This window comes from Myxocyprinus asiaticus, chromosome 11, assembly GCF_019703515.2.
Source record: "Myxocyprinus asiaticus isolate MX2 ecotype Aquarium Trade chromosome 11, UBuf_Myxa_2, whole genome shotgun sequence".
Lineage (NCBI taxonomy): Eukaryota > Metazoa > Chordata > Actinopteri > Cypriniformes > Catostomidae > Myxocyprinus > Myxocyprinus asiaticus.
The window spans coordinates 42,199,175-42,222,644 of NC_059354.1; the positions used below are offsets into that span (position 1 = coordinate 42,199,175).

General features: G+C 38.0%; 1 protein-coding gene across 2 annotated transcripts in view; it reads left to right on the forward strand.

The window, feature by feature from the left end:
* Positions 1–23,160, forward strand: part of LOC127447906 (carboxy-terminal domain RNA polymerase II polypeptide A small phosphatase 1-like) — a 41,694-nt gene extending 18,534 nt beyond the window's left edge. The window contains exons 2-7 of one of the 2 annotated variants that reach the window (XM_051710089.1): positions 4,972–5,126; positions 12,092–12,193; positions 18,974–19,030; positions 19,827–19,919; positions 20,542–20,727; positions 21,736–23,160. In XM_051710089.1, coding sequence (XP_051566049.1) covers positions 4,972–5,126; positions 12,092–12,193; positions 18,974–19,030; positions 19,827–19,919; positions 20,542–20,727; positions 21,736–21,864 — 722 coding nt within the window. In that variant the 3' untranslated portion in view covers positions 21,865–23,160. Of the gene's footprint in view, positions 1–4,971; positions 5,127–5,211; positions 9,332–12,091; positions 12,194–18,973; positions 19,031–19,826; positions 19,920–20,541; positions 20,728–21,735 lie in introns of those variants that run through there. The other variant, XM_051710087.1, reaches the window with a different exon arrangement.
* The last annotated feature ends 310 nt before the right edge of the window (positions 23,161–23,470 follow it).

A 23,470-nucleotide genomic window follows, 5' to 3' on the forward strand; every position in this document is an offset into this window, starting at 1 on the left:
ATGTAAACAAATGTGATTGTGGAAGATCTCTGCCTTCCCTGAGGAGGAGGATGCAGGGGCCAGGTGAACGGTTCACAAAAGATTTTAATTAAACACAGACACAATATAATAAGTGCTTTTCAGCACAATAACACCGGCACACACACAGCTCCATGTGACGCTCGCACTGTTGACCTTTCCGGCCCAACACATCTGCGAGCTGTGTGCAGCTCTCTCTCTCTCGAACTGCCATCTCCGGCTCCTCTTTATCCCTCTCCTGGCTAATTGGGATAATTTAGCGCCAGGCATCCTTCCTCACGGCCCAGCCACGCTCTCCTCCGTGTCACATACCCCCATCGCCCGATTCAGCCCGGGAAGCTATCTGGCCTGACTTACTCCTCCCACCCCCCATTTCTGCCGGATGGTCTTCCTCGCCTCCTAGGAACATAAGCAGGACGAGGGAAGGGAGAGAATAGAGAGGGAAAGAGAGAGAGGAGAGCGAGAGAAAAAAGAATAACACGCCGGTCCCCGACCACACCACCAATTGGTCCTTAGCTAGCTGCACAGCAGTCCTCAGCGACGGCAAGCGATAGCACTGAACCTCTCAGCCATCCCTCTCGGCCGCCGGCTGACACACTGCTCCAGTGCCACTGAATCGATCACCACGTCGGCATCGTGATCCTCCTTCAGCGAAGAGGGCTCTCTGATGGCACATCTTCCTCCAACTCCTGGGTTTCGGCACCTAGTGTGGCATGGTTCTTAACTCTCTCCAAAGGAGGAAGCGGGAGCCGGATAACAATCCAACGTGAGTCTCTTTAATTAAACACAGACACAACATAAAAAGTGCTTTTTGGGGGCCTGGGTAGCTCAGTGAGTATTGACACTGACTACCACCCCTGGAGTCATGAGTTCGAATCCAGGGTGTGCTGAGTGAATACAGCCAGGCCTCCTATGCAACCAAATTGGCCCGGTTGCTAGGGAGGGTAGAGTCACATGGGGTAACCTCCTCGTGGTCGCGATTAGTGGTTCTCGCTCTCAATGGGGCGCATGGTAAGTTGTGTGTGGATCGTGGAGAATAGCATGAGCCTCCACATGCGGAGTCTCCGCGGTGTCATGCAAGACGAGCCACGTGCTAAAATGTGAGGATTGACTGTCTCAGAAGCGGAGGCAACTGAGACTTGTCCTCCATCACCCGGATTGAGGTGACTAACCACGCCACTACGAGGACCTACTAAGTAGTGGGAATTGGGCATTCCAAATTGGGATAAAATGTGCTTTTCAGCACAATAACGTCAGCACACACACACAGCTCCGTGTGATGCTCACACTGCTGACGTCTGCGAGCTGTGTGCAACTCTCTCTTGAACTGGTGTCTCTGGCTTCTCTTTTCCCTTTCCTGGCTGATTGGGATAATTCAGCGCCAGGCATCCATCCTTGTGGCCCGGCCACACCCTCCTCCTCATCACAGTGTTTAAATACCATTATCCCTTGCATCTCGTATAATCCCCTTGATTATTTTAACTAGATTTTTACTGTATTTTAGTTCTTGCATTTTGAATCTGCTTGGCAATAATGTCTGTACGGTCCCAATTATAAATGGAGGAAAAATGTTATTAAACTTTTGATCCATTTTAGAGCAAATACATAAAAATCAATATATATCTACCTGTGTAATATTGTAAAAAAATAAAAGCTGATTTTGTTTTTCTCAACTATATCGCCCACCCCCGATGCATATCTATTTTAAAGAGACAGAAATAGAAAGGATTAATAGAAGAAAAGTGCTATATAGCAGTCAGTGTCTTTGTTTGCTTTAGACCCATGTAAAGTATGTGCAGTGTTACCCAAATCTGTTGCCCTTCTCTTCCAAGGGGTGGCGTGAAACAAGTTGTGAGATTGTAATGTGGGATCGCATGTCATGGTCATAAAATCAGACACTGAGTGGCCTCTATCCGTCAGGTTTGGAATAACATGGAGGCCCTCTTAAAAGAGACCTAGATAAGCCACGTTTAAATATGTGGATAGAAAAAGACTGACCTGGGTGGAGAAGTGCTGCATTTTAGAAAGCTGTAACCAGCTTATCGGGTATTGAGATTTGAAGTAAAGGATCACTCCGTCCAGCTCATTTCAGCATGTCATTCAAATTATCTTTTAAATGATCTTTGCCGACCTAGTTTTATTTGACCTTTTATTTTTGTTTATAAGTTCAAGTTTGTTGCACAATCAGAAATCCTTTCGGCAACATCATGTTCTTTCATCATATTATCCATCAAAGTATCACATATGCTAGTGCTTCTCAAATGGTGGGTAGCGAGTAGCGACCCAAAAAAGTGTCTGGGGACGTGATTAATTGTGTTATTTTTTGTAGTTAATCACACTAAATTAACGTGTTAAATTGGCAGCCCTAATATTAAAACATTTCAAATTAATTTGAACTTTGTGTTGTGTTGTCACTTGATGTCCAGTGTAAACTAGTTGAGAACTACTGACATATACGGCATGAGATAAACATATGGTTGAACCATTCCCGCCTGTTCCCAAGCTGGGAACACAACAAAGTTTTCTTGCGATTCCGTTTATGGCTCGCTGTAAGTGCTGTATATTTATGGTGAATGCCATCACTAACCGCTGTCAGCAGCTGCCCGCGAGCGCTATTTTAAGCCCTCTTATGTGTAATATCACAGGAGTTGACATGAAGGGTTGGGTGAAGTTTCTTGATACTGTTCCATTCTCCTGCCCTTTTTTTCTCACATTTGTGCCACCCTTGTGCCCTGTGCCAGGATGCAGGTGTGCTCTCGCTATGCAATGTTTCAATATTACAACCTGTCAGATTCACTGTATATTTTGGGTCACGTGGACTTACAGTTTGGTTCAGAGTTAGAACAAGGCTCTGTTGACAAGTCAATGTATGTTTATGTTTCAAGAGATGTGTTTTATATCCTGACGATGTGTTGGCAGTTCATTGCATGTATGTACTTTGGGTTAAGTTTGGTTTTAAGGGCAACTTTTATGTTGAAGGACATGTCAAAAGGAGATAAATCTAATAAATACTCTACCATTGCGTCAAATATATATATATTTTTGCAGCAGCAGCATTTGAGGATTGTAAAGCAATAATGCAGTGGCAAATCAGATGTGTTTAAATGAGTCACGACAACCAGTCCTAATTAGTGAGTTTTCAGTAATCTTATCCACAGATCCATGTTAAAAATTCACATTTTTACTCAGTTTTGTTTTTTATGCTGCTAAGATATTAAATTGTAAATGTAAATTTTATTGAAGAAACAAATTATAATAATAGTGATTACAGTACCAAGGAAAATAGTGAACAGAATTTTGGTAACACTTTACAATAAGGTTCCATTTGTTAACATAAGTTAAAAACATTAGTTAACATGAACTAACAGTGAACAATGCTTTTACATAATTTGTTAATCTTGGTTAATATTAATTTCGACATATACTAATATATTTTCTAAAATCAAAAGTTGTATTTTTTAACATTAGTTAATGCACTATGAAGTAACAATGAACAATTGTATTTTTCATTAACTAACATTAAGATTAATAAGTGCTGTAAAAAAATATAATTTTCATTGTTCATGATACCTAATGCATGAACTAATGTTGACGAATGGAACCTTATTGTAAAGTGTTACCAGAATTTTTTAAGTTGTGCTGCAAAAACAAAAACACAGCGTTCTCTGATAAAGTACCCAGTGTAATTAAATCAAAAGTACTATATGTTCTAACTAACTTGTCTATCACAACAGCTTTGTTTGATATTTGAGCTTTTAGTTTGACTTTTGAGTGGCAATCTTAACCCTCCTGCTGACAGCTGCCTCGACCGTCCCAGCCGCAGCCTAATTTGTCAAAGATTTTGTATCACAAAGTCCAGCTTTCGTCACTGATGTTCAACTCTTGTAAGTTGCCCAGGGGTCTGCTGTTGCCCTAAGCCCAACATAGATCCATAATCATGTGGATTTCCTGTAATGTGTCACTATTCACGGATTCTATGTCTCTGTCTGCTGTATTTGGTGACAAATATCTAGCTTATTAGCAAATAGCCTGGAATTGCTTGACATACACTTGCTGCAATCAGTACTCAAAAGCACTTGGGATCCTATGATGAAGCTAAGATTATTGTGGAGCTCATATGATGAAGTCAGCCTTTGGGGAACTAATGGGTGTGACAGACATGTGTTTTCATTTAATAATATCCATGGATGCTTTTTTGTTCTATACAGTAAAAGCGCCAGCTGTTCTATGAGCAATAAAATACTTTGTCTTAAAGGAATAGTTCACCCCAAAAAAATATTTTATGAGTCTTTTGATGTCATGCAAAACTTAGTGTGAGGAAAAGGCCAAAATGTAGGTTATTTATGAAAAAATGTCCTCCTGTAAAATTGCTTTCTCAGTTCTGCATATTCGCTTTGGCCCGTTGTGTTTGCTATGACACATGTAAACCAATGCATTTTGCCCTCGATGATGTCAAACCTTAACAGCACATGGTCACTCTGAACTGATGGTGAATGGAAAAGAGCTGCATAAACGTTCTTCAGAAATTCTCCTTTTTTGTTACACTGACAAATTATCAGCAAATGGTGGGTGAGTAAAAAAAAGATTTTTGAGCAAACTATTCTTTTAAACATTACCTTAACATGTGGTCACTTGAACTCTGGGAATGTATTTCATCATGTTGTTGCATCTGTGTCATCACTGAGTTTGTAGAAATGCGTTGTTTCAAGTTCTCCTTTTCACTTTTTCTTTTTTTATTCCGATGTTAACACTCATCTGTTTTTAAATATGTAATTTAATGACTGTTATTACCGGTCATTTACATGTGCATCTGAGTACAGTTATCTCATAACGAGCACCCCTGATGTGAGGAATATGCAGTCGAATCTAGCCAAGTGTATTGTGTATGCAAAGATAAATGGTGGCAAACAGCGGGATAGCAGTAGGTGTGACAATGTGTTTTTTGTTTCCCAGGTACCCCTCCACATGCTATATCTTCGTTGAAGAAACCCCGCAGTCGTGGGATTTTCCATAGTCTCTTCTGCTGCCTGTGTCATGACGAAACAGATCACGTGCCCGTCAATAACAACACCCCACTCCTGGTGGAAGAGAATGGAACCATCTCAAAAGTAAGAGTTGATTTTAGGTGTTAGTAATTTCTTATTTTGATTTCCCGCCCTCCCCACCCTGTAATCTTGCATTCTCTAAGTACTGGGCAGTTCGCTGTTAACAACCAAGAGCCACATGATCAGCTGTGATAGTGAGGAAACTGAAACCTTGTGTGTGCTTTGCGCAATTCTTTTCCTGTTTACAAGGGTTAGTGTACTTAAAAATGAAAATTTTGACAATTTACTCACTCATGTTGTTACAAACCAGTATGCATTCACAATATGTACTCTTCCGTGGAACACAAAAATAGATGTTAGGCAGAATGTTAGCCTCAGTCACCAATTACTGTCCTTGTTTGGGAAGAAGGATGCAATGAAAGTGAATGGTAACTGAGGCTAACATCCTCCTTTTTTGCTCAACGAATCAGTTTTGAACACCTGAAGAGTGAGTAAAGGATGACAGAATTTTCTGTTTTTAATTCTCACAGTTGAATATATTTGCCTGATTTGCATTTATGTTTAAACCCTGATATCATCCAAAAGATTACCTTTTTTTTTTAAATAAATGAATACACAAAACACCCATTTCAGCTGCATTGATTTAGTAAAAAGAGAAGCAATCGCTTCTGCTAATTCACAATTAATTGGAATCTAATACTTGGGTATGTCAAATCTTTTAGAAAAAGACAAAGCCATTCATGATTCTATTTAACTTATTATTCAGAAAACATACATGGCTGTAAACAACTACAAGCAGATCAGGTGTCAAGACGTTCTAGGTGTCAGATTTAGATTTATGCCTTACTTGAGCTTTTTATAGTGATTTGATATGGCAGGAGTTATTTGTCACGTCTCTGAAGCACCAAAATAAATCGGTAGGTCTCCTGAAGGCGGGCTGAGTTCGGGTTCAGTAAAGTCTCAACCCCTCTGTCATGTCAACGTGCACACTGCTGCTGGTGTCTCAGGCAGGCTGTGGGCTCAACGAATCCCTTCAGCCCTGTGATTCCTCTTTGCAAACACGCATCTCTTGTTCTTGCAGACTTTGTGGAGAAAGCAAACATATGGGAGAATGTTTGGAGTGTTTCCCTTATTCTGACCTTTGCCAATCTTTTGGAGAAGGGAAGTCTTTTGTTCAAAGCAACATTACTAAATACTTGGAATCTGCTGCCTTTTTTATAAGTGAGCCGTCGGAGGTAAATATGCCTGCTGAATTGTGCTTTGGTCATTCTGAGGTCTCTGGACAAGGAGATCCAAAAAAGGAAAGCCAGTCTTTAGAACATGCTACTGAATTGTGCACAGAACAGGAAACGCCTATTGACTCCTGTGTGCATCAGAAGTTCATTGGGCTGAATGAGGCAGATGGACTTTGCAGTGAAAATGGTCAAATCGATGGTGAATTTTCAGATCAGCATGATCAGGCTGGTTCATCTGGATACAGCTCTTTGTTGGACAGCTGCTCTGAGCACAGTGAGTCTTTTGAAGTAAGGTCTTCAGTTGACTTGGTTGAAATGAGCCAAAGTGATGAACTAAGCATTGCTTTTGAACCAAATGATCAAAGTGAGATTTCTGAACATGATGCTGAAGAATTAACTTTATCTGAATTGAGCCTAGATCCCTGTGAATCTTTTCAACAAGATTATCTTGAGCAGTCAACTTTATCTGATATGAGCACAGATCCTTGTGATTCTTGTCAACAAGCTGATCCTGAGCAATTAACGTTATCTGATATGAGCCCAGATCTTGGTGAGTCTTTTCAACAAGAAGATCCTGAACAGTTAACTTCATCTAAGATGATCCCGTATCTTTGTGAGTCTTTCCAACAAGATTATCCTGAGTGGTTAAATTTATCTGAGATGAACCAAGACCTTTGTGATCCTTTTCATCAAGTGCTTCTAGAGTCCTCACAAATAGATCCTTCAGATCATGAAACACATTCTGAATGTGACTCAGAATATCAGGAATCCACAGAACAGTACAGTGGTTTTGAAGAAGAGGGTGCCATTATCTTGTCTGGGCTATACAATTTATCTGATCAAAACTCTGTAGTTGAACTAGATTCTGAAGACTGTGAGACATCTAAAAAGTCTAAGCCTAACAATCAAAACAATCCTTCTGAATGCCATTCCATACATTTTGAATCCCCTGAACTGTGTCAAGTCTCTAAAGAAAGTATGCCATTTGACCACTGTGTGTCCCTTGAGCAAACACGGCTTAGTGGGCAAACGGACACCACTGTTGAGAGAGCCTTTCTAAACAACCCAGAGTGTTTTGCTGAACTGTTGAAGAGTACTGATTGTAGCCGAACCTTTAATGTCCTGACTGATGGTACTTCAGTGGGAAGTCCACCATGTTACCAACTTTCTGGAGACTCTACTGTATGTGTTAAGGCTCTAGAACAGTGCACTGGCTGTGGAATGTACTTTGAGAAATGTGCAGAACTATGCAGTCCTGACCATTCAGAGAGCCCACATCAAAGCAAACTTGCTGAAAAATGCCATGAAATGTGTTATTCACTAAGAACCCAGTGCTCTGTCTTTCGCAACTCTGAACTCCCTAAAGAAGATCTGCCTAATAATAGCACCAGGACTGAGGTTAGGAAACCATCAGAGTGTGATGCCATATTTTCTGGATCAATGGAAAATTTTGAGTCTCGGTGGCTTTCGCAATTTCTTACCGATCTTTTGCGACACAATCAAGAGTCGGATCTTAGTGCAGAACATAGCAAGTCAAAGGAAGTGTTTGAAACCCCTGAAGTTGGGGCAGATTTTAAGCCTGAAGTTCAAGATTTGGATAACTGTAGGAAGCTCTGTAAAATGTGTGAAGAATGTTATAAAGGGGGATATTGTAACAATGAATCTCCTCAACCTTTTCACCTTGGTGGAGATGAGGATAACATTCTTGAACTCTACTCAAATGTGGAAATCTCCATGGATGAAGTCACCAAAGTAGAAGGTTCTTCAGATGAATCAAGCGAGGAGGACTATGCTGACTGCATTGATGGCAAAAGCCAGGGCAGTTCTGAAACCGATGAATCGTTCAAAAGTTGTGTCGATGAGTCAGAATCATTCGAAATCTTTTTAGATGAAGGGTGTGAGAAGGAAAAACATTTTGGTCTTCTTACAGAGGATGAGACCTCTGTTCAAACTCAACATTCACATGAGTACCCTGATGAAGGTGATGATAAGACCTTTGACACATACACTCAGAAAGTCTTGGATGCTTCTGATGAAGAACATGTAATTGTTTTTGAGCAACAAGTCATAGGAGAGGAAAGCAATAAAACATATGCTGAGGCTCTTTCTGTTGGATTCGCTATTAAACCAAGTCAAATCCATGAACCTAAACAAGACGAGGTCTGTGAAACTCAAGCCTGTGGGCCTAATTTTATTGTGGAGAGTTCCACACTGTATTCTGAGGAAGGCAAGGGCAATGAACCTTGCCCTAAAAATGGAGAGGTCATTGAACCCAATGGTAATATGCATGTGCAAATGACCTGGGTTGGAGCCGGAGGAACTGAAGCAGTGGTAGAAAATGCTTTTGAGTGTTTTTTGGGAGTTGATACTTTGGAATCCCTTGATGAAAAACATACATTGTTGGAAAATGAGGTTGATCAGAACTTAACTGAACTTTACAGATCTGAAAACAAGGAAATCATAGAAGAGCTTGGATCTGTATTTGGGATCTATGAAAATCAGACTGAGGATATCCTTTTTGAAACAGAGGGGGCTCATGGACCTTGTTGTGGAGAGATTGAAACTACTGAAGATGAAGAAACATCCATATTTGACTTTGAAGATTTTGTGACATGTGCTGAGGAGAACAATGATGGCAGAGAGACGCCAAATGCTTGTCAGCAACTTCTCTCCATATCATATGTTTTTGAGGAACAATCAAACACAGCAATTGACACTCTTGATATTTGTGAACCAGTTTGTCAGCAGGAGACATCAGAGGCCCATTCTGAGCCAAAAAACATCTCGGAGCTCCCCCATCCCCCTGGAACAGATGGTCTGTCAGAGCAAAAGATGCAAAATGAAAAATTAGAGCAACTTATACATCAAGTTGCAATAAGAGAGGCACCTGAACAGTGTGAGCAGGAAGGATACTTTAAGTCTGAGCAAAAAAAGACAGATTCTGAACAGAGTGATGAGGACAGTGAGGTATCTGATGATGAAGAGTATCCAGAGATCTGTGACTGTGAATTCTGTGTTCCACCCATAGATCAGGTACTTTGGTATCCTTTACACACACTTGATTTTAGGATTTTGCAGATATGGGTTTTTTCAATGTCTGAGTCTGATACAAATATCTGGAGCAAAGGGTGGTTGATATTATACTAATATGTTGGGGCTTTTTGTCACACTTTTTACTCCAGTGAATATATGCCAGGAAGGGTTTATTTTTGAAAACATTTTCTGCTTAACCACATACACTATATTGCCAAAAGTATTCGCTCACCCATCCAAATAATTGAATTCAGGTGTTCCAATTACTTCCATGGCCACAGGTGTATAAAATGAAGCACCTAGGCATGCAGACTGCTTCTACAAACATTTGTGAAAGAATGGGCCGCTCTCAGGAGCTCAGTGAATTCCAGCGTGGTACTGTGATAGGATGCCACCTGTGCAACAAGTCCAGTCATGAAATTTCCTCGCTACTAAATATTCCACAGTCAACTCTCAGTGGTATTATAACAAAGTGGAAGCGATTGGGAATGACAGCAACTCAGCCACGAAGTGGTAGGCCACATAAAATGACAGAGCGGGGTCAGCGGATGCTGAGGCGCATAGTGCGCAGAGGTCGCCAACTTTCTGCAGAGTCAATCGCTACAGACCTCCAAAGTTCATGTGGCCTTCAGATTAGCTCAAGAACAGTGCGTAGAGAGCTTCATGGAATGGGTTTCCATGACCGAGCAGCTGCATCCAAGCCATACATCACCAAGTGCAATGCAAAGCGTCGGATGCAATGGTGTAAAGCACGCCGCCACTGGACTCTAGAGCAGTGGAGACGCGTTCTCTGGAGTGACGAATCACGCTTCTCCATCTGGCAATCTGATGGACGAGTCTGGGTTTGGCGGTTGCCAGGAGAACGGTACTTGTCTGACTGCATTGTGCCAACTGTGAAGTTTGGTGGAGGGGAGATTATGGTGTGGGGTTGTTTTTCAGGAGCTGGGCTTGGCCCCTTAGTTCCAGTGAAAGGAACTCTGAATGCTTCAGCATACCAAGAGATTTTGGACAATTCCATGCTCCTAACTTTGTGGGAACAGTTTGGGGATGGCCCCTTCCTGTTCCAACATGACTGCGCACCAGTGCACAAAGCAAGGTCCATAAAGACATGGATGAGCGAGTTTGGTGTGGAAGAACTTGACTGGCCTGCACAGAGTCCTGACCTCAACCCGATAGAGCACCTTTGGGATGAATTAGAGCGAAGACTGCGAGCCAGGCCTTCTCGTCCAACATCAGTGTCTGATCTCACAAATGCGCTTCTGGAAGAATGGTCAAAAATTCCCATAAACACACTCCTAAACCTTGTGGAAAGCCTTCCCAGAAGAGTTGAAGCTGTTATAGCTGCAAAGGGTGGGCCGACGTCATATTAAACCCTATGGATTAAGAATGGGATGTCACTTAAGTTCATATGCATCTAAAGGCAGATGAGCAAATACTTTTGGCAATATAGTGTACCTTGAAGTCTTAGCTACAAAAAAAGCTATTGAATATTTTCACTGTTTTGGCCCATGAAAAAAGATACAGTTCATTAAACACATGTTGACCTTTTGTGACAACATGCCCCAATAGTGGGTCACACTATATGGGTTAAGTTGTTACAGAGAAAACTGACATTAAACCAATGGCATGGGTTTCATGTTAATTTTGGGGGGATGAGTTCTCACGTCACCCCACCCCCACAACCACTAAAACAAAATCGACAACACTCTTTAGGTCTACACCTTCATTAAAAAGCCAGTGATAGGCTTTTCAGCAAAAATGAAAAAGTATGAAGCACAAACAGATTCATTTAACAACAAAAATGGAAAAGGTAATATACAAAAACATCAAAACATTGTTTTGGCTAACAAATATTGAAATGGTTTAATCCTGCTCTGATTAAAACATTTAACAACATGCCTTGACCTGACTTCTATTATAAAATACCTGTCCTAAGAACACATTTAAACCTTTCGGTTAAAGTAACAATTATAATCTGTCAAATAAAGTATAATCTGTCATTATAATATAGCTGGCATTTGCCTTAATGTATGCCAATGTGGTTTGATTATGTTCACTTTTATTTAAAAAAAAAAAAATTAAAATAAAATAAATAAATAAATATATATATATATATATATATATATATATATATATATATATATATATATATATATATATATATATATATATATATATATACACACACACACACATACATACATACAGGTTGAAGTCAGTAGCAACAACACTAAAATAAGAGCACATTTAAGGTTCTTATTCCATGTCACATGTTATGTTATTTAAATGGTATTGAACTCAGTTAAGGAAAACCTATTCAGAAGACTCTGTACGTCTTGAGCTACTTAGTAAGCATAGGGTAGAGTCATTTTCAGGCGTGCACTGTGTCATTTTTTTTATGAAGAATGGTTGACCAGCAGCTTTGTTATCCCACCCCAACTGGTCACTTGATCTTCCTCTGCTTATGGAATACTAGTGCTCAAAGAGCTACCTTATGCCCCCTTATGGATACTTATGCCTAAAGATTAAGGTTAAAAATGAGTTATGATGTTTATAATCAAGTGTATTTGATCACTAATATGCAAATGCATATCTCTTTACTCTCTTTTTGTGTAAATGCTTACCAGTAACCTCTTTAATGGTTTGTTTAGTAATGTCTGTGACCTAAAGAGCTTAAACTGCATTTTTGCTGTAAAACAGCTTGTAGTAATTGCCAACAAAGCTACTTATTTACTAGAGTTCTTGGAATGTTTATTACAGGTCCCAGCCAAACCACTTCTTCCACAGATAAAGTCTAAAGATGTAGGGAAGATCTGTGTAGTAATTGACCTGGATGAAACACTAGTCCACAGTTCATTCAAGGTAAGCCAATGTGTGATCCCTCTTTTTCCTACTGTTTGTAACCGACAGCAGGTGAGATTTAACTACTGTATATGTCACATGCTATGTGCTGCTGGCACATCATGGTCATGGGATACACTTGACAAAAGTTATAGCTAGACATTTAACACTTGCTTGGGCCACAATTACACCACAGTCCCTTAAACTGAAGTGTGCCATTTTTTTCTGTGCTGAAATACTTTACCCATCTTAACATGCATAAACAGCTATAAGTAAACCATTTGTTGATTGAAATGACTGTGGCGCTATCAAAACATTTGTCTGAGAATACCGGAAAAACCAAAGGAATACATATGAGAAGACAATTATTATTTTTGCAACTCTAGTGGTGCAGAAATTATGCACTTCAGCTTTAATGCATGTTTTTTGGTGTGACTGTTTACATTCATGTTTGTAAGTGACCATTATTTGTCTTCACTGTGAACAGTCACCTCCTGCAAGAATAGAAGCATCATATTTGATTATATACCTCAGTCAATTAAATGTGAATGTAAATATAATTACGTTTTGCAGACCTAATGCAAAAGTCTCAGCTAATTCACATGGTAACGCATGCAATGTTCATTACAATTCCTTATACTTGGCCACTTAAAGAATTGCATTACAGAAGTGACCTACTGCAAAATTGCCTCCATCTTTTTTATTTCAGAAATAATTTCATTTCTTATCATCATCAGAAAGCACCAATGTAAATATAAGTGAGTGATGATTTGGATTTTTGGTAATCAAACCAGAAGGGCATTTCTGACCAATGCTTATTTGAGATGATCTTGAATGTAAATTATCAAATATTTTGGGGGAGAATGTTTCTGTTACTTTTTACACACATAATGCATACATTTGGTGGAGAAATGCTGCAATACCTGATTTGACTCTTAACAGAAGAATGTTTCTCATGCTTAAAGTTTATGACATCAACAAGATGTTATGTGCAAAGTTTAGGAAAGTCAGGCAGAAAAACATTTTTTTTCCTCTATTCTGGAGTGTCAACAGTGACATCATTCTGATGACTATGGCCAACTTGTTGTCCCCTCAGAAGTTGTCTACTGGTATAGAGCGCAATAGTGACCACCCACTTTTTATAGAAGGCTTTGGGAAGTATTTTTTTCTTTCATTTTCTCCATAGTAGGGATATCAGTTCTCAGACATTTCATTATCGATTGTTCTGGTAAATAACGATCAATTAATCGTTAATGTTAATACCGCAAAATGCATGTGGAGGACTCCAAATAATATGTTCATGTAGCTTACTGTTTAAATATAATTTAAATTTTAATTAATACACTTAAGAAATACAAGTATTGGCATTTTCCCCTTAAAATATTCTTAGTTCAGTGTATTTTGATACATTTAGGCTATGTTTAGGACGAAATTGTGAATTGTTTAATTACTGTTAATGAATTACTCTTAATAATAGCACAGAAGATACATATTTGAGTTTATTATAACTTAATGTTTTGGATTGTGGGATATTTTGGACCTTTGGACTTATTTTTTTTTTACTGTCAGCTGTGATGTCTGTGTGTAATACTGAAATTCAAACAGCACTTAAAATGCTGTTTAAAAAAGAGAAAAGTTGTTGTTCTGGTTAAAACTAAATCCAGAATATAAGAGACCTTTATTGCGTGATAAATGTAATGTAATTTTTAAAAATCTTTTTCAAACTGAGTTAATGAAACTGACCTTGCAGTTATTTGATTAATTGCAAATGCGGTTGTGAAGCTCAACTTTTACGTACTGTTTAGCATTGAAAGAACATGCATAATCTTCTAGCATTTACCAAGACGGGATAATGTTACTTCATGCCTATTCTGCGAATGTAGGTCACACTGTTCTGACATACCTATAACACATAAATTTGATTATCTCAACATTTGAGATTGAGGTTTTAGGTTCTACAAGACCACACAGTTAATGACAGTATTCTAAAAATTTGTGGTTGTCTGATATATCGCAGAGGCCGATATATCGCCTTGATATTAATTATCAGCATCAGGTGATACATTTTCCCGTTTGGCCGATTTATTTCTTGAGAGCGCTGAGAATCAGCTGCTTGCATGTGAAGCGACTGAGACACATAAACGACCAGTCACGGTTCGTTTTGTTGTTATGTGCCATCACGTTACTACAATAATAGACTGGTGTGCAACACAGTCTCATTTAAACGGTCCGCATATCAGAGCTGCGGCAGACGCGTTTGAGCTCATAATGTTAAAGTGCTAGCCTGTTTCATTCTCCCTCTCTCTCCTCAACAGTTCCCTGTAACTTTAAACTGTCTTGTCTAATGATAAAAAGGCAAATATCAATAAAAAAAATATCATATACAATCTGCAAATATGTACATATCTCATTTAAACAGATGTAATAAACCAACCTCCCACAACTTGAGCAGATCCAGCGTCCTGCGGAACGCTAATTTATTTAAATTATTATTTTTTATTTTTTTGAGAAAATGCTATTGTTAATGTGCACGTGCCATCCATGGTTGCTGGACTACTGTGTGTACTGTCATTTCATTCTTCCTAATATATTAACAGTTTCTTCATGCAAATAAATTACTAAAATGTGATGACTAAAGAGAAATCAGAAGAAACTGCTATCTACCATAGGAAATAAAAAAATACAATATTTTTTTAGATTATTTATAACAAAGTAAAAGTTTTGTGTGAAATTGAGTAAATATAGAGCTAAATAAGAGTTTATTCATTTTATGATGGATATCAGCATCAGCATCGGCCATTAAAAAACCCATGTCAGTCGATCACTACTAAAAATGACTGAAAGCTGAAATGGAGCCTGCTGGGTGTTTACGCATCATTTCCACTATTGGCATATTATTAATTATTTATCCCGTTATCTGCAATGCAGATTGATCACTTGAGTTGCGACATGTTCTTAAAGGAAAAGTTCTGTCATTTGGATATTTACTCACCCAAATGTTGTTCCAGACAAGTAGGCTGCTTTTTTCTTTTTTAATAGTATAATTTTTTATTTTAGTTTTGATTTGTGTTTTGCTTTGTTTTGTTTTTTAACTAAAAATTACAGTTTTTCATAGTGACCTGCAGTGCTGGGTAGATTACTTCTGAATTGTAATCTGTTACTGATTACATATACATGACAAAGATTTTAGTAAGGTAATCTCTTAAAGTAATCTAATCTGATTGATTTTGTATTATTTTTGGATTACTTCTGACCTAATTCTTGTTTATTTGATGTCACATACATTAAAGTAGCGTAAGCTTATACCATTTTGACATTATGTTGCTTAAATGCATTAAAGAAAAGACATGCAATATTTGTCTGTTTCTGAGTGAAATAAAAAAAATACTCTATAAATGATCTTACTCTGGCTATTTTGGCATTACAGACGCTATCCATGTGTGGAAACAGATCAGACCAGTTATAATTGTAAATCAACATTCCAAAAAAACAGTCTCATAAATTGTCGCAAAACCGCATTCATGTACTTTTTTAAAGCAAAGTAAAGAATCAGTAATCAAAACTAAAACTAACTTTACCACGCTAATGCAGTCGGTTCATTGAATCTGAGTAAATCGGATCACTTTTCTCCATGATTGACAGCTTGAGATGCCAGAGACATCTCCAACTGCACAGCCGCTATTCTGTCATCTCCACAAAGGGTTGCCAACTGTCCCATATTAGCCAGGACGTCCCGTAATTTGGCTGAAATGATGAGAACCCATACGGAATGCCTAGTGTTCTGTATTGACTCGAGCGTCTAGGCTGGCTTAAATGGTGCTATTTTGTTTTGTTTGTTTTTCCTTTTTGGAACTATTTTATATGGAAGCCTGTTTCCGCCATGTCAAATAAAAAAAAAATCCAGCACACAAGTCGTTATTTTGAGATAATATCTCAGTATTTCGAGATATCTAATTTTGAGATTATATCTCATTATTTTGAGATAATATTTCGAAATTAAGTAGTCTATCCAGGGCAAGCATGCAAAGGTAGCCATTTATCTTGCCACAGCAGCAATCCCACGCATCGGAAGGGAAAAGGGATGCTACACCCAAAACTGGAGTTAAAGGTGCAAGTTTTACTATTATAACCAATCTTATAGTGTCACATCTGGATAGACTTCAATGACTGCATCTATTGTCACATTCTTTTCTGTTGTTAGGATATATATATATATATATATATATATACACACACACACACACACACACACACACACACACAGTTGAAGTTAGAAGTTTACATACACTTAGGTTGAAGTCATTAAAACTCATTTTTTAACCACTCCACAGATTTAATATTAGCAAACTATAGTTTTGGCAAGTCGTTTAGGACATCTACTTTGTTCATGACACGAGTAATTTTTCCAAAAAAATTTTACAGACAGATTGTTTCACTTTTAAGTGACTATATCACGATTCCAGTGGGTCAGAAGTTTACATACACAAAGTTAACTGTGCCTTTAAGCAGCTTGGAAAACTCCAGAAAATGAGGTCAATCCTTTAGACAAATAGCCAATTAGCTTCTGATAGGAGGTGTACTGAATTGGAGGTGTACCTGTGGATGTATTTTAAGGCCTACCTTCAAAGTCAGTGCCTCTTTGCTTGACATCATGGGAAAATCAAAAGAAATCAGCCAAGACCTCAGAAAAAAAACTGTGGACCTCCACAAGTCTGATTCATCCTTGGGAGCAATTTCCAAATGCCTGAAGGTACCACGTTCATCTGTACAAACAATAGTACGCAAGTATAAACACCATGGGACCACGCAGCCATCATAACGCTCAGGAAGGAGACACATTCTGTCTTCGGTTTTCCAAATGGACAATGACCCCAAGCATACCTCCAAAGTTGTGGAAAAATGGCTTAAGGACAACAAAGTCAAGGTATTGGAGTGGCCATCACAAAGCCCTGACCTCAATCGGATTGAAAATTTGTGGGCAGAACTTAAAAAGCATGTGTGAGCAAGGAGGCCTACAAACCTTACTCAGTTACACCAGTTCTGTCTGGAGGAATTGGCCAAAATTCCAGCAACTTGTTGTGAGAAGCTTGTGGAAGGCTACCCAAAACGTTTGACCCAAGTTAAACAATTTAAAGGCAATGCTACCAAATACTAACAAAGTGTATGTAAACTTCTGACCCAGTGGGAATGTGATGAAAGAAATAAAAGCTGAAAAAAAAAAAAAAAAATCATTCTCTCTTCTATTATTCTGACATTTCACATTATAAAAATAGTGATCCTAACTGACCTAAGACAGGGAATGTTTTCTATGATTAAATGTCAGGAATTGTGAAAAACTTAGTTTAAATGTATTTGGCTAAGGTGCACGTAAACTTCTGACTTCAACTGTGTGTGTGTGTGTGTGTGTGTGTGTGTGTATATATATATATATATATATATATATATATATATATATATATATATATATAGTGTATATATGTATATATGTATATATATATATTATACATATACACACACCTTTCAGCTACAACGTTAAAACCACCTGCCTAATATTGTGTAGGTCCCCCTCGTGCCGCCAAAACAGCGCGAACCTGCATCTCATAATAGCAATCTGAGATGTAGGGTGACCTACACAATATTAGGCAGGTGGTTTTAAAGTTGTGGCTGATCGGTGTGTGTGTGTGTGTGTGTATATATATATATATATATATATATATAGTGTATATATGTGTGTGTATATATATATATATATATATATATATATATATATATATATATATATATATATATATATATATATATACAGTATATATAATACACACACACACTGTACTTTGCAAAAGTCTTAGGCACATAAGATGTTTCACAAAAACATTTGTCTTAAGATGGTTATTTATATCTTCAGCTTTAGTGTATCAATAGGAAATATAAATGTTACACTCACAAACATTACTTTTGCAAATAGAAAAGATTAGAATAGAAGAACAGGGAGCCCTGCAACAGATGTCATGGCCCCCACAAAGCCACATACTGAACATCGTGTCTGTCTGAGATTACATAAAGAGACAGAAGCAATTGAGACAGCCTAAATAGATAGAAGAACTGTGGCGAATTCTCCAAGAAGCTGTGTCCAGGTATACCTAGGAGAATTGGGGCTGTGGTCTAAAGGCAAAAGTGGTCACACCGAATATTGATGTTTACTGGACTTTGTATGACATTAAGTGATGAATGAAAACTCTTTATGTCATTATTTTTGAAGAAATCCTCACTATGCAACATTTTTCATAAATGTTTGCACAGTACTGTCTGTCTGTCTGTCTGTCTTGTCTGTCTGTCTGTCTGTCTGTCTGTCTGTCTGTCTGTCTATCTATCTATCTATCTATTTATCTATATAAATGTAGTATATACAGAGTATATATATACACACACACCCCTATATCTCAAAATAATGAGATATTATCTCTAAATATTTAGATATTTTTTTTTTTTTTTTTTTAAATAATGAGATAAGATCTCAAAATAATGACTTGTGTGCTGGATTTTTTTCTTTTTAAGGTGGAAACGGGATTTCATAGTTTTATGGCAAGAGCTGTGTAAAACGTTCTAAATTTCTCCTTTTGTGTTGTGCGACAAAAAAAAAAACCATACTGGTTTGAGAGTGAGGAAATCACAGAATTTTCATTTTTGGATATACAATGCCCTTAATTCATGGATAAATAAGCCGAAATCCTGTTATTTTGTATCATTTATTTTCTTCTGCCTGGAACAGTTGAAGATTTATGGTTTCTTTTTTCTTCTCAGCCGGTGAACAATGCTGATTTTATCATTCCCGTGGAAATTGATGGAACAGTACACCAGGTGAGTAAAATCTGTTCTTATACAAGGTTGCCATTGGACAATTGTCTGCAGAGTGAGGCTTTGGCAATACAATTTATAGATGTGACCCATTTGCCAAAAGAATCATATAGAACTCTTCAAACAGATTTTTTTTCTACTCTGTTTATCTATTGCCGCTCAACACCGGGTGTGCTACCTGCCAGTATCGTTGCCATCTCAGCTGATGGGTCCGAGCAGCAGGTGGCTATTTTTGTTTCCTGATGAAATGGAGAAACACTGACAGGCTTCTGAGAACTCACTGGCCATCAATCTCCTCTCAGAACTTGTCTCCTGCTCTCTCAGGCAATACCAGCACGATGCCATGGTCATTTAAAGGGCAACTACAGCCCCAGTTACACCAGAAGATTGAAGACGTCTGGAAAACCTCAGGCTTTGGCCTGTTTCAAGTAATCCAGGATAGGCTTGTGATGTCAGGAAAGCCTATTCGGGATGACTTGACTCAGGAGGAAGACCACCAGCTGCATGAATGTGCTTGGCTGACCCAGTTTTCTCTGTAAAACTCCTGTTTAATTGCACATCTTAAAAAAGAGTCAATCACATAAAGCTCATCGTTAACTGAGATGCGGGGTGATATCAGTTTTATTTATTTAGAAATATATCTTGTGCTGGAATGGTGCAAATCACTGTGTGCATGTGATCTAATTTAGTGCCAGTTTTTTCTCGTAGGCTGGATTTCCCCTTCACATGCAAGCAGTGAAATGTAATCTTTCGAAATTGAAAGTAATGACACATTTTAACCCTTAGTTCTCTGTTATAGGTATATGTGTTGAAGAGACCTCATGTCGACGAGTTCCTTAAACGGATGGGGGAACTGTTCGAGTGTGTGTTATTCACTGCAAGCTTAGCCAAGGTAAGAAATCCAGAAGTATATTTGCACCATGCAGGGTATTCAACACTGTGTTTATTAATAAATAGGCTTTAACATCATCACTTACTGTGTATTAGTTTTATAGACGATTACAGGGTTCATGGAAGACCTGGAAAATAACCAAAAATAAAAATTGTCATCTTTTAGTGACCCTCATGAAGTTCCAATCCTGTATGAATTTCTTCCATGGAACTCAAAAGGAGAAATTTTGAATGATATACTGGTTGCTTTTTTTCCCCATACAATAACAGTGAATGGGCACTGGAGCATTCACGCTTCAAAATGTACACAAAAGCACCATAATAGTATCTTACAAATATTTAGTAGCCCATATATTCCTTTTGTATCAAATACCAGACTTAAGTAACAGATGGAAATGTATGTCATTACAAATGTTCAGTTTTGGGGATAATTATTCCTTTTAAATGTACTTGAAAATCATGGACATTTTTATAGTCACTATAATTGTTTTTGTTAGGTAATGTGTGGAACCTTGTCGTTTGGAAGTAAGACAGATTCATTGTTTGTTTTTTTTTGTTTTTTTTTTGTTGATACTCTGCAATCTAACCATATCTGTCACATTACCGGTGTTCTCTTTTTCTAGTATGCTGATCCCGTCTCAGATCTGCTGGACAAGTGGGGTGCTTTCCGAAGCCGGCTCTTTCGGGAATCTTGTGTGTTCCACCGTGGAAACTACGTCAAAGACCTGAGCCGTCTAGGCAGGGATCTAAACAAAGTCATCATTGTGGACAACTCACCAGCCTCCTACATCTTCCACCCAGACAATGCTGTATGTCTCTGCATTATCGCCTTTCTTTGTTCTTTTGCAGATACTACTGCTTGGGATCTAACAATATAGTTCATACAGTGTATGTCCATTAGCCTTAAAGGAATCGTTCACCTCAAAATGAAAATTCTCCGATCATTTACTCACCCTCATGCCATCCCATGTGGACGAATTTCTTTCTTCTGCAGAACACAAAGATTTTTAGAAGAATATCTAAGCTCTGTAGGTCCATACAATGCAAGTGAATGGTGACCAAAACTTTAAAGCTCCATAAAGCATATAAAGGCAGCATAAAAGTAATTTGTATGACACTAGTGATTTATTCCATGTCTTCTGAAACAATCCAGTCAGCTGAGAACAGACCTTCTGAAGTCATATGGATTTATGTGCTTTTTGGAGCTTCAAAGTTTTGGTCACCAAAAACTTCCAAATGTGACAAAAAATGGCAAAAAAGCACCATTAAAGTATTCCCTTCCAAGTCTTTTGAGGCCACACCAAAGTTTTGTGTGAGGACTGACTGAAGTTTAAGTCTGCCGTTAACTCAAGAACTGCTGCAATCAAATAATTCACTGAGTTCAACTTGTCAGATTTAGTCCGATTTATGAACGAATTTAGAGAACTCAAGCCATACTGACTACTTTTTTGGTGCAGTTTTGGTGGGGTCGTTTTGTAATTTTTGAATCTTAACAGCATTGGTTATAATGAACAATTGCCATATGGAAAAGACCTGCATGAAGATTCTTTAAAATTTCTCCTTTTGTGTTCGACAGATGAAAAACAGCACACAGGTTTTGAATGATATGAGCGTGAATAAATAATGAAAGAATTTTCATTTTGGGTAAAATATTCCTTTTTAACAGTATCAGAATTTGTCTTACATTTTCCGCATTATACTAGTTGTCATATTTTTTTTAAAGCTTTATCCAGTTAGGATAAGTCATCAATGTAGTTACATTTAATAAAAACACAGTCTGTTGTAACTCTTCTGTTCTGTTTTTCCATCATGTTTAGGTACCTGTAGCCTCCTGGTTCGATGACATGTCTGACACAGAGCTGTTGGATCTCATCCCTTTCTTTGAGAGACTCAGTAAAGTGGATAATGTCTACACTGTACTCAAGCAGCAGAGGACTAATAGCTAGTATGACACTAGGGGCAGCTATCAGTATGGGGCCAGGGAGGCTGCTGTGCTCAGAGCACCATGCTGCTTCCCACTAACAGGACCAGCCACTAGCTCAGTCCTCGTCACCTACCCAGAATTCCATTCACAGGATGTTTGACAAGAGAAAAAGTCGTCGAATGACAGAACTGTGAAGGACTGCTTTATCAAATGCATTTACACAGTTAATTGATTGTTTTAACACTTGAATGAGTTAATCTCTCAACCTGTCAATATCATGTCCAGCTTACATTATTTTACCCCAAAACCAAAAGAAAGAAGAAAGTTTATTTTGCTTAAAGAACGAAAGACATTATTATTTCTAATAATAATAATAATAATAATAAAATCTGTTTTACAGTAATAAGGATCTAATTAGAATAACCATTAGGAATAATGGGAATTAAAGTGCATATGTAAAACATCAGAAGTAGAAGTATTTTGGGGAGAAATGTGCCAAATTATCTTGGAAATGAATGAATGATATATATTCCTTAGAGAGATATATATATATATCAGAAATTCTTTTTTGATTTTGGGGTGAAACGTGACCTGGAAATTATTTCTTGAGATTTATCTCATTTTGTGTTATTCCTTCTTTGCAATGCTTTCATTTTCAACGTTGAGGAAAGCCCTGTTAAAATGAACAGTTGGTTTATTGTTCTCTTTGGTTAGTGATTTGAGAAGACTGCATTTTAACTTCCTCTTCTTGAGTTTATATCTTGAGTTAAACTTCCCTCATTCCCCGTATTAAATGAGTTTACCTCAAGTGCTCAAGTCGGGATAAAACCATAAATGGCAATCAGATAGAAAACTATGCTGTCTCTTTCATCTTGACAAAATGTGAAGTTTATCAGACTTTGAAGCAAGCATTTAAAAAAATCATGTTTTTTTTTTTTTTTTTTTTTGCATTTTCTATTTTGATTTCCAAATCAGGCATGGAAAAAAGAGTCATGATACACACAGCCAAATTTAAGTTTTACAAAACAGATGTGAGAGCTAAATTGGCCTTGCTTCTATTGTGTTGTGTGGCCCTTTTTCACTACTAAGGTTAAGCTAATGCACCTTTCAAATCACATAAAGTGTACTTTATTTTGTCTAATGCGAGGTCCTTCACCATGGCCTTAAATTTACTGTAGCAAAACTGTGTCTGAGAATGCCAAAGTGGTCTCATTTACACAATCAGTTTGTCTGATACTGTCTAGTTTTAAATTCATAACAGTATGCCATTTGTGTGTTTATATATTAATCAAAAGAAGTAAAGAATACTGGAATCAAACCCTCAGTGGAAGCAGACATTCAACTAAATGCCTTAACTTTCCATTAGATCACTAAGCTGTCAGATGGGCAAACTGTGGTTCATTGAAAAAGTGATGTGGGCATTGGCTTAGGCATGCAGCACAGTGGACTGGAGAGCCCCTGTTAACTTGCAGTCAACGTGCCTTGTTAGTGGTGCCATTTAATTTGGATGTTTTTGCTCATGGGGATCGTATACTTGCTCAGCACGAACCGAGTTATTGTTTTGCAGGTGCCAATGTTGATGTGAGACATAGTGGCAATGATGTACTTGTGTCTGAGAGAGAGAGTGG